The sequence below is a fragment of the Cydia pomonella genome, chromosome 6 (genome assembly GCF_033807575.1).
Source record: "Cydia pomonella isolate Wapato2018A chromosome 6, ilCydPomo1, whole genome shotgun sequence".
NCBI classification, from domain to species: domain Eukaryota; kingdom Metazoa; phylum Arthropoda; class Insecta; order Lepidoptera; family Tortricidae; genus Cydia; species Cydia pomonella.
The window spans coordinates 13,195,443-13,207,906 of record NC_084708.1 but is presented as its reverse complement, the minus strand read 5'-3'; the positions used below and the strand labels follow the sequence as shown (position 1 = coordinate 13,207,906).

Genomic DNA, 12,464 nt, shown 5'->3' with positions numbered 1-12,464 from the left:
GAGCGAGCATAATTTGGATCGGGGTCGCATTTCTATAGGATTTCTTTGAATGCACTGACATTTTGAGTTTGGATTGCGCGTATTTTCACGTATAATGTGAATAAAAAGCAACCATTTGACTGCTTCAAAAAGTTAGACCAGGTTCATGAAATAAATATGGATGGATGAGATTGGTGGGTATATTTAGTATCTACATACTTAGTTAACTGTGTTTACTTCATAACGACCATAATAATAATATGTACACCCTAAAATATTTTGATAAGCTTATTTTGATACATATAAAATCTTGAAAACCAAGGGATATGACATCGTCGTCGATAAAAAGTATCTATCATAGTTTAAAAAATAATAAGTCAAGACTAAAACATAATATTATGCAAAATATATCCGAACTCGAAATGTGGGGATCGAAAACATGCGCAGTTGCGAACTCTCAATTCGTTAATCCTGCCATAGGTATTCAAATGAGTGCTTGTGATTTATTGAGTGGAACATTAACATTTTTATTATTTGTTATTCTTACACCTTTCGTTAGGGCCGGAAGCCACGCGGCCTCTGTCTCAGCGTACTCGTCCGTGAGACTCTGCAACACAAACCCCATGCGTCTTCAATGTGCATAAAAACTCTACAAAGATTGCATATTATCATAGTTTACATATAAATTTTGCGCGAAATCATTCCGTATTCACTGCGCTTCGAAATTCGTCGATTATAATGATAATGCCTCCAATACACGAACGTCATGATGTACGGCCGTGAGAATCGCCGATTGATTTTCCGCAATCGCGTCTGATTGAACTTTGATTGTTGTCGATATTCGAGATTCGTTTTGCATATTCGATTGTGTTAGTACCTACTTTTTTGCAGAAGGCAATTATCGTGAGTATGGTAGGTATGCGGATATATGTTTAATACGTCTGACTATTTAGGTACCTATAGGTACGTTGCATGCATTAAGCACTGTTTTTTGTTTCCATCTTTAATAGGTAATACCTTTTCATCACACTTCCTCGAAAAAGATCTTATTTCATAGAGGTGTACTGAAGGACATAGGCCTATTTTGTTCCCATGGGAGTTATGGATTGGGGAAAACAAGCTATAACTCCCTAGGGAGTTATAGCTTGTTTTTTAATAATGTCACTTATTCATACAAACCAAGTAGCATAAATGAGTTTTACTTTTAAAATACTGACGTTTATAATTTAATATTTCTGTTTATGTTTAAAATATTTAATTTGATTAACTTAACAGCCATTTAAAATATTTTTACATAATTTTCAATCGTGGCTGAATGCCGAATAGGTCTTTGCCTTCGATGCCTAACGTGTTAAGAAATTACAAAACGGCGGACGAATGTTTGATATCTCACCGTATTTAAGAATTGTTTCGCTTAAAATTTAGTTTTTTCTTAGCAAGTGTGATGAAATACATTGTGTGTAACTCCGGGGGTAAGAATATTGCATACTCGGATCTTTAACCACAATTTTGGTTTTAACCGCACTCGTATCCAAAATTTATCAACGAATAAATAATACTTCTTTTGATACTCAACTCTTTAAGTAATAACTTATAAATCAATTCCAAACCCTAATACCTAATACACTGAAAAATATTAAGCAAAATAGACCAATTCGAACGTGCACTGACATCATAATGATATTATTTAAGCTATAAATTTGTAGAAAAAAAAAATGGTTAATTTGTACGGGGCCCTCGATGGTTTTTTATTACTTCCCTTCATTTGCTTCGCAAGTAAAAAAGTCAATTATGTAATATTTACTGCATTTTTAGGGTTCCGTATTTTTACATATTATTATATCTTTAAGCAATCAATAAATTGGTTTACCTCAATGGTTAAGTTTCTGCCTTTGTATGGTCGGTCATTTGTAGAATTACATATTATGCAATACATTTTAAATATTTAACAAATATGTAATATATATGTATTTAGTACATAGTTATTTTTACTCTGTGGCTGGCATGCTGTTATATATGTTTTTGGATATTTGTATTTCGTATATGTATATGTTTATTCATTGTAATGGTGTGTGTGAAAGTAAGCTTCATAACGTTTTTGCAACACCTACTTTTCTGGCTGTTGTCTGCCTCTACATTTGTTTTTTCTTTTGTATCTTTTTACTGAGGTGTGCCAATAATTCTATCTATCTATCTATCTATGGTATAATACCATTTAAAGTAGGCAACATTTAAACCTTGCCAATAAATACACCCCAAAACAATGAAAATCAGTTGTGGCGTAGGTATATTTCCCTCCAAAGTAACCCGTTTACATTGTTCGTGAGTGGAATTTAGTTTTCGAATTAATACAATGATAAACTAAACACACTTACCTCTTTTGCTGGGAATTCAGAGTTAAGACCGTAAACATAAAATTGATTATTATAAATACGATACGGAGTGTAAGTTATCAACGCGGCTCATCCGTAATTTGTAATGCTTTTCAAAGCAGCTGTAGCCGCACCTAAGATATATTATCTACTGCCGAAGCAATTTGTTCTTAGTTCGAGTTGTGATGTTACTAAGATTATAAAGTTTTATGAAAATATCAGTTCTTATTAATAACAAATATTTTTTATTGATAATTTCGAACGGTAACCCTGTTCACTGTAGATCCAATTTCTAAGCAACAACTTTACACAGGTCAACATAGATCCAAGCGAAGCGAGGTTTGTATTGTAGATAATCTCAGGGCGTAAAATTGTGATATATATATAGGTTACCGAGTATATAATCACATACGTTTGTAAGTGTATAGGTTATTGAGGTTCATAAGTAACGTAATATTAATCTATAACTAGGACTCACGTCCAGACATCAGTTAGTTTCCCATCCTTGTGTAGATCCTGCGCTTGCAGAGGCGGCAGCTTGTAGTACTCGGTGACGAGGGCCTGCGGCTGCTGGTCATCCACGCCAAGCACCGCCGACGACGCCGCGCTCAGCGGGTGCTCCGCGCTCGAGTAGTAAGCGCGCCACGACTCGCCGCTCACCTCCATCACCTCCTTGCGCCTCCTGTTCAAACAAAATATAACCATTAGGTATTATTCTACTTCTAGACATCCTACCTACCTACAAGTCATCATAAAAAGTACAATGCATATTATAATTCCGTCTGCCGTATTACGTAATGCAAATGGATTTTCATTCAGTCTATCGGATCATCGAGTAAACATAGCGTAAAATACCTGTACCCTGGCCTTTAGTTGTACGACGGGGCCGACTACAACTTGCGAACCAGTTATTAGGCGTGACCATTTTGGTACGGATACTGACCTCTGGTGGTTGGTGGGCACCAGCGGTCGTCCGTGTGACGCTTTGCGTGCTAATTGTTGAGTACACAGGCGTGAGTCAGCAAGGCGAGTGTCCGGTTCAAAAGTAAACCAGTAGTGATCGGAACGGGACGCGACTAAGCGCGGGGGCGTCGTCGGCGTCTAATTCGGGTAGTTTTTTGCGAGGTACCGCGGAGCCGGGCGTACGTCACGACGACGGGTCACCTGGTGCCGCAACCTGATGTAGAACAGGTCCGTACCACTTGCAGAACCGGAAGGATGCGAGGCAAATCCCTGCTCCCTCGCTAACCAGTTTAGGTCGTCTGACGTCACGCCCAGCGGTATCCGACGATGCAGACAAATAAATAAAAAATGTTGGAAGCACGCGTCGGACGGGTTTGACCGGATCGTAGCTCTACCTGATTCCTGTTCCTGGTCTCGTGTTGATATCATGGAATGACATCGCTAATTCGCTAATTTGCTTTAAGGTTGCATAGATCTATTTAGTACAACAACATCGATGCCTAAATGAAATATTAAATGCATATTTTATATTATTAACCCTTTATTTTTCCTGTTAAACTAAACCCGTAAGTCGTAATATCCAGTTGACTTAACTGTTGTTTATTGACTTAACTGAAATTAAACTCATTCATTAAAAGCGGTTTATGCAAAGAACCTGTTAGTTTTGTACGTAGGTACCTACTACTACATTTTTTACTTATATGCTGTGCATCAGTGTTTGCGTTGTTCATAAATGAATGAATGAGCTACGCATGCCCAGTTACTCAATGAATTAATGTATCTTTTCCGCAGAATATCATATTCGTTTCAAGTAAGAATAGAATGCGCGAATTCGATCAGAAAACTGGAAAAGCCAGCTTCTGGCATTTAACCAGCCGAAGCGTGAGTCATTTGACGAGTTAACTGGCAGGCGGCGCGGGGCCGTGGCGCGGGTGCAGCACGTGAATGAGATTCCGGTAGGTGCGCACGTAAAAATCGTGCAACGAATCTAACAGGTTTGCTGGGGTCCTTGCGAGGCCACCGGGACTGGTCTAACCTGCCCTGCGCACCTCAGCCACGAATTTACGAACGTTTCCTATCGTTTGGTATATATTACACATCGAGTTCAAGTATACATCCGAGTTTGTTTCTACAGGTTAAACTTTATACAATGTACTGATTCTGTATTTAAATATCTGGGCTACCAAGTCACCGCTTACGTAATCAGGTTGACAAAGCTTTTGTTGACTCTCACGTCTATAAATAATTAATTGATAAGTCTTTTCTTTTCTGTCGATTGTTCGAGCCATTTAAATCTTTCGCAAGTCGCCAACTCCTTGTCTGTTTGTTTGGTATTGAATGGAGCGATTAGAAAGTATAGCGCACAGCTGTCACGACGACGTGACGTATGCAAGAGCGGAACGGATGGCTCAGAGCGAAGGGTTGAAGGAGACTTGTTCAAACAAAAGATTCGACACGGCCGTTCTTTACACGACCGTTACTCAGACAACATATAGGTATCCTTGATGTGTACCTACTACACAACAGCTGATGTATGTGTAACGTAAGCGAAGCTTTGTTACAGTGGTCGCCATTGCAAAATAACTTAAACTCATTTATTTTAGAAACTTCGTAAATCGGGTAAGTGTTCAGTTGGATTGATGCAACTTAGTAACAGCTATGAAAATTTCTTAGTTGGTTTTACTGGAAATCTTATATTGAGTTATAGTCATAAGTAAATGAGTGTTAAGGGTAACTGATTTAGAGGGCAAGCGAGGCGCACGTGGTGAGTCTGTTCGGCGACGGCGACGGCCAGTTTCGAAAGGCAGCGCTCCGCCACGTCCACGTCCGGTGTCGCGTCCAACTATCGATCATTCGGTTCGTTAATAAATAACACGTTGGCGTCTCTTGCCGCTTATCTTAGCTGCGCGGGCATGTGGAAAAATTCGGTGTCGGTGTCGTAACGGAGCGGCATACATGTCTCATAGGGCTGCGTGCGCCCGCCTGCCGTGTGTGCTCTCCGGTCGTTGCCTTGCGCCTGCATTGCTTTATTATTAATCTCTTAATTAAAAACTCGAACACCATCCACCAAGCGGAATACTTTGATCTTTTATTCATTATAAACCATCGTGATCTACATTATGCCACTGCACTTACACACAGGATGCGAAAACACCGTCGATTTACGTTTCCATTACGGTTATATGTTTGTTTCACTTACCATCTATTAAGAGGTGCATTTATAAAAATTACAGATGAGGGCTACTCATAGCTTGTAATAAACGGGATATACGAGGTCCGTATATCTCGTGAATGGCCATTCATATGGTAGGTATAATAAGGAGAACTTTCACGTGGATCGATTTAACCCGTCTCATATGGAATAACCTCACGTATCTGGATATATCCATAAACGTTAGTGGTGCATTATAGTGTACTGTTTTGAATCATGGTTCAGCGACGGAGCCGCGTTCACCTCTTTCACCCGACAGACGACGCAGCAGGTGCAGTGAGTTCAGGGGAAAGTGCAGGGAGTGCCGCACTACACGCATGTTTTATCATCAGTGATAAGAGAAACTGCTATCAATCCCTGACAACTTGTTACAACGAGCTAACTTTTAAACTGCTTCCAACTTTAACATCTAATAACCGTAAGCTGTATTATACCGGATCTCATATCATTATAACGCGATAAAAATGTATCATGCGTCATAATTATTACAGCAAAAGCGCCAGCTTGACGTATTTAACTACTACCTTACCGTCTAGAGTAGATAGACTTCGAGCCATAAAAGGTACGTTTGAGTACATCGGTAAAAGAAGTACTTGCGGTTGTGAGACATTTAATTACAAGTAATTGGACTAGCGTGCTGCATGGCCCCAACGGCAAAAATATCGCCAGCTTTCAATGTTTCAAATAAGAGATAACTTTTTGAGTTATTTTGTATCAGGATAAGGCGTATGTTGAAACATAATATTGAAACGCTTTATTTCAAGACAGTGGTGGTGGTTTTGTTAAACATTGTGTGCCTAGATTAAAAAATTCAGGATTCATCAACATTATATATTTTGGGTTACGTAGATAAATAATAATAATAACTGTCACTAGTGGCTATTGTCTATAAACGAATATATTCTAGAACATTACGAGTACGGCTAAGTCCAGTAATATCTACATACCTACCTACTTAATACACTTAAATATTTAACCGCGTGCAACTATCTTACTAAAAATTTTAAGAGCATATAGATTTGGCGCCTAGTATATATAAATCTACTAACAGTTCAAGTACTTCCTATACCTGATTATAGTCCTTTATTCTCCAGTATAAACTTTAATAGGCAGCTATTAGACTACTGGGTATCATTTATTAATACGGGTCATCAATGTCATCATGTGACGTGGGAATTATTACCTTATACCTAAATATTACACAACTATGTAGCGTAATTGCTCATTTGAACAAGTGTTGAAACAGTGAAATGCATTAATTATTAATGTTCTAGAAATAAGGCATTTTTGTATTCCCACATTAAGCCTAACGATCCAACTGGAATGCAGTTGCTGCATTTCGTCAATTAAAGTATTCGCTGGATCGGATTGTGGCAGCGCTGAACACGCTGATACAGAGTTACAAAAAACGCATTCCTTATACCAGTATAAATAAATAAGGGATGAGTACCCAGCAGCCAGCAGACAAGCGCGAGCTAACTGAACGAGGGGCATTTTCGACAAACCTCTTTTTGTAATGTGACGAGGAACGCATATGCGATGATTCATTTACGGAGTTCTTTACCGTACAAGTATGGCTAACATTATTACTTCTGTTTTCTTAGCAGCATCATGCGCGCTCGACAAGAAATGTTTTCTCGGAAATATGCGCCCACGCAGATTAAAGATGGAAACACAACATGGGCACTAAATAAGTCATGTCTCCTGTCTGCGTAACTAGTAGCGCCCGAGTAATCTGAAAATTTAATGGCGGCAAATAATTACACTTAGTCTCGCAGAAGCTTTCAATTAATAGCTAATTCGAGACGGTTCTACTACTCGTATCTATTATTTTTGTTCGCACTGTGCCCCATTTATAACATCAGAACTTTACTGTATATCGTACCCCTCAATGCTCCTAAAGAAAAGGGGTGTCATTGATATTTCATTGTTCGATTAAGAGCCTTTTTATTATCTTTAACGCTCATTGCTATAAACATTACTTGTATCTCGTAATTTATTATCTTACCCACACGATTTTAACGATACCTTCTTTTATGGGCTATTTACATATTTAGCTCAATAAGAATATGATTTTAACGTTATAGATATTCGATAACTTTATAAAGTCGTTACTGATGTTTAAAAATTGTCATTTTATATGTAATTTTATGGAAGTCGAGAACTTTTCATTGTTATTTTTTACAAAACCGTTGGATGACCGTTGAGTGACAGCGCCCGGAGGTGACGTTGACGCGAGCTCATTGAATATGTTTGGAACGTTAACTTGCGTTCATATGAGTGCCCTTTGTGTTGTAGTCGGTGGGACGGCTGGCCAAGACCGCGGACCGTCATTCAAATCGAGACATCAGAACCGTAATTTTTAATTTTTAACAGCACAATAAAATTCACACAACATGAAGTATTAATAATCGTCCAAAAGCATGTCAGGCCATGCTCACTTGCTCAGTGTAGGGTTCCGTAGTGAGGTACTTACCCGTTTGTCACTATAGGCTGCTATGAACGGAGTCTAAGTGAGTAGATATCATGTACATATGTGTACATAACAAGCACAACTCTGCACAAAAGAGTACCTTTGCAGCCTTTTGTATATTTTTTACTAAAAGGGAAAGCTTTTGCTATAATTCAAAAACGGCTTAACCGATCATGTTCGCTATAGTTTTCGCTGATTTATTAAGTAGTAAGTTTTTATTAAGATTTACTACTATAAACAATATTTTCCTTGTTTTTATTTTACCACTTTATTGGCATGATTGATTTATACTTTTTTTTATACTACGTCGGTGGCAAACAAGCATACGGCCCGCCTGATGGTAAGCAGTTTCCGTAGCCCATGTACGCTTGCAACTCAAGAGGAGTTACATGCGCGTTGCCGACCCCTCGTTGAGCTCAGGCAACCTTACTCACCGGCAGGAACACAACACTATAAGTAGGGTCTAGTGTTATTTGGCTGCGGTTTTCTGTAAGGTGGAGGTACTTCCCCAGTTGGGCTCTGCTCTAGATCTGGAATAACATCCGCTGTGCTTTGCCCTACCACACAAAGCGACATGACATTCACAACGCCCATACCTCTCTTTTGGACGAAGTTTAAGGACGTACCCGGGTCTGACTCATCCAGTCCATCTAGCACTAACGATCGGGCAAACAAGATGGACAGATGCCATAGTGAAATGATAGGGTTCCTAGTCGACTACAGAACCCTAAAAATGAGCGTAGTTACCATAGCAAATTTAACGATTATAAATAAATATTTCTTAAGTGCTGTTTTTATTAATTAAGCAATTTACAATAATTTCCGCACTTAATCTGCTAACATAAACAATGGGCAATGCGGAAAAGAAGGTGGCCTAAAGGTCGGCCGACGTAGAGACGACATTGTACTTGCGCCCTTCATTGTCGATTGCTCTTAAAGAACTTTTTTATTAAGGCAAATTGATCTTCCTATACGATTTTAAATATTATTTTCATACGGCGTTCCTCGCGTATCGTTTACGATTTTTCCAGTTTAGCTTTATACGAAGAAAATCTTCTGAACATAAAATACTAATTCGAATCCGAATGCAGATGTCATATGCACATAAGTACAATTAAAGAATTTTAGGCATACCTATTCTTATTTAATGGCGTCATCTTCCTCTTATTATTTGTCGTCAAACTCTTATCAGAGTGGTCATGGTCGTCATACCAGGGCCGATGGCAAGCTTTACAATCGGTCGTTATTCTTCACGTACTGTAACCCTTCTTGTAAGTACATTCGTGGAGTTGTCCATTGAGTGCATTTTTGACTAGATCTGACCCTCGGACTGGTGACCTACAGCGCCTTGTGCCTTCGACTTTTCCTTGCTCTACAAGTTGTTCCACAGATGTATCGTCTCGACGTGTAATATGTCCAAAGAAAGTGAGAATACGACACTGGACGATGGAAGAAAATCGCTGTTTAATACCAAGTCCCTGGAGAATTGAGACGGTTCGAAACTGTGTCCAGGTTATGCCAAGCATTCTTATCCAGCACCAATGTTGTCGATTCTAGAGTATTGATCTTCTTTTTCTAAATTTTCTTTAAGGTTCACGTCTCAGCACCATAAAGAAATATGGGAAATACTAATGTTTCGGTTTTTCCATATTTTTCTGAGCCGATCCATGGCGGATCTGGTGATAGCCATGCACCGTTTTATTTCATTCGCGCATCCACCACTATTTGTTATGAGTGCCCCAAGGTATATGGAACGACGTCGCGTTTCGCAATTTTAGTGACTTCGTGCGATTGTTGTTAGCTCAATCTACAATTCGTCTTGCTTAGACCGAAATCAAGACTAACTTGTTCCAGCAGGAATTCAATTTTTTCGATGCTAGTAACAAACGGGATGGTGTCATCCGTGTAACGCATATTGGATATTTTATAGCCTCCAATAGTGATTCCGTCTGACTTAATTTTCAATTGATATCCTCATGATGATTTCCGTATAGATGTTAAACAACAGTGGCTATGGACCCCGCACTTGGATGAAAGTGATTCGAGAATACGTCGTCCGTTCTGATTGAAGGTCCGTTAGGATTGGATAATCGCGTCATCTAGTTTTAAGATTTTTAAACCTTTCCTTAGGGTTTTATGTATGCTTTAAATCTACTTTTATGCCTATAATTGCGGCCATCTAACGGCTGGCAGTTTTCATACGCAAATAACTAAAATGTAAAAATACTTTTTATAGGGTCTTCTATAACATTGACGATTCTCGCGGCGTTATACGGTTTTTTTTTTTTTAATAACCTGCAATATTTTACGTTGTGAATATAGGTCATACTGAGGAACGTTTACTTTGGCACCAATCCCGAAATCGCGAAAAAAATTGACTCTCCCATAGAAAATATCAACAACAGACCATTCAAAATATATGAAAGAGCCAATTTTTTTTTCGTAAATTTGGGGTCCCCGTCGGCCGTATCATATGCTATTTCCAATGTATAATTGATAAATAATTTTATATGTTAAAGCACATTTTTTTTATTATCTGAAATTATTACTTTTGATGAATGACTAATTACTGACACCTATGTATTAAGGCAATAATTTATTATACGTAAAAAACGGTCAACATTCGCAATTAGCAGCACCTAAAAAGTCAAATATGTTTTTAAACTAATAATGTTTATAAAATTATACCACATAATGAATTTCAATTATTGATCATTCTGGCCGATGGTTAGGCTTCGGCACGTTGAAGTAAAAAAAATATATAAAATACTATACGGTTTCTAAAAACGAAATGACGTCGCCTCTATAAGTACTGAAATATCCTTCACATTGCTATAAATAATTTTGTAATCGCATGAATAAATCCGGAGCAGCTAACAACTTTTGTTCTATTAAGTTGCCTAGTTAAATTGCGTACAATCTCTGTAATTTATACTTCCGGTGTTAATATACCCTCATAATTGAATCGTATGTTATATCAAATGAAAGCTTATTTTATTATTAATCTGACTGTAATAGGTTGCCTTATTTAAAAGTTGGCCCAGATCTCAGGTGTAAATTTAAATCTAGGCCACCGTGGACGGGATCAACTTTTTAATAAAGCAAAAGGCTTTCATTTGATATATGTAACAAAATGAACACCGGAAATATAGACTAAGGAAAATTAATTAGTTATTTAATACTGGCTGTACGCAATTTAACTAGGCAACCTATATGCAATGTGTCATTTATTCCCTATCACTAATAAATAACAGACGAGGGTAGATATCTGGGGGCATGGTAGTGCCCCCGCTAAGACGAGCAAAGCGAAGCGTAAGCGCACTACCTACCTTTTCTCGAAGCGCTATGTCGTTTTTTTGAACCCTCATAACTTGGGTTTGGATTATACAAGATAAACAAAATTTTCGGGATATCATTTTAGTACGAGTAGTAGACTTGTTAAGCATAAAAAAATTCAATTGCATATCTCTCATACTTTAAATTTTATTCATATCTAAAAAACCCTATTTCGTCACTGACTCACGGCCCGATTCGAAGAATGATTAAAACGCGTTTAAGATCTTTAAAAGATGAGGGAGGAAAAGGGCGTTAAAGGGAAAAAGGGGTTGAAGTTTGTATGGGGAATTAGTAAAAATAGCAGATTGTATAAAAGATGCCCCCAGATACGTATTTTTATTTATAGTAAATCACCCTCAACCCTTTCAATTAGGGGATGGAATATAGAAGTGAATTACAAAAAGTAGTGAAATCCCATCAAAAACATTTTCATGTAAAATGCAGCCAAGACGAGGCCATAAGGCTCGCACTGTCAAAAAGTTATCAGAGCTCTGGTTTCGTTACTGCAAGAAGTATTGTAGAACAAAAAAGAATACCTAGTGAATACATTTTTCACCTTACGCCCATGTGACGAAGCGTCCAAGGCATATATGTTGACTAAGGTGTAGAGAGTTAGAAGCTTGGCTCTACAAGAGATCTGATAACTTCATGACAGTGGGAGCCTTATAACCTCGTCTTGGCTGCATTTTACATAAAAATGTTTTTGATGGGATTTTTTATACCAGATCTTATACCAGTGTATAATACTAACTAACTAACTAAAACTAACTAACTATTGTGGCGCAGTGATCCAAAGAGGGTCTTGGCCTCCAAAACGAGAGAACGCCAGCTGTCCCGATCCTGTGCCACTTCCTGCCAGTTATCGGCTTTGAGTTGGCACAGATCCGCCTGTACACTGTCGCTCCAGCGGTATCTGGGCCGACCCACTGGACGGCGACCAGTCGGTTGTCCCAAATAAGCTCTCTTAACACCTCGATCCTCACCCATCCTCAGTAAATGGCCGAACCAGCGAAGTCTGTGGCATTTCGTTTCGCCGATGATATTGGGTTCGGCCACTAACTCCTCGATTTCGGCATTCTTACGGATCCTCCAGGTGCCGTCATCTCTTTTGATAGGTCCCAGGATCTTC

General features: G+C 38.6%; 1 protein-coding gene across 3 annotated transcripts in view; it reads right to left on the bottom strand.

Annotated features, from left to right (window-relative positions):
* Positions 1–12,464, bottom strand: part of LOC133519016 (protein grainyhead) — a 167,132-nt gene that overhangs the window by 59,885 nt on the left and 94,783 nt on the right. For all 3 annotated transcript variants that reach the window (XM_061852866.1, XM_061852868.1, XM_061852867.1), the window contains exon 3: positions 2,830–3,033. In XM_061852866.1, coding sequence (XP_061708850.1) covers positions 2,830–3,033 — 204 coding nt within the window. The remainder of the gene's footprint in view (positions 1–2,829; positions 3,034–12,464) is intronic.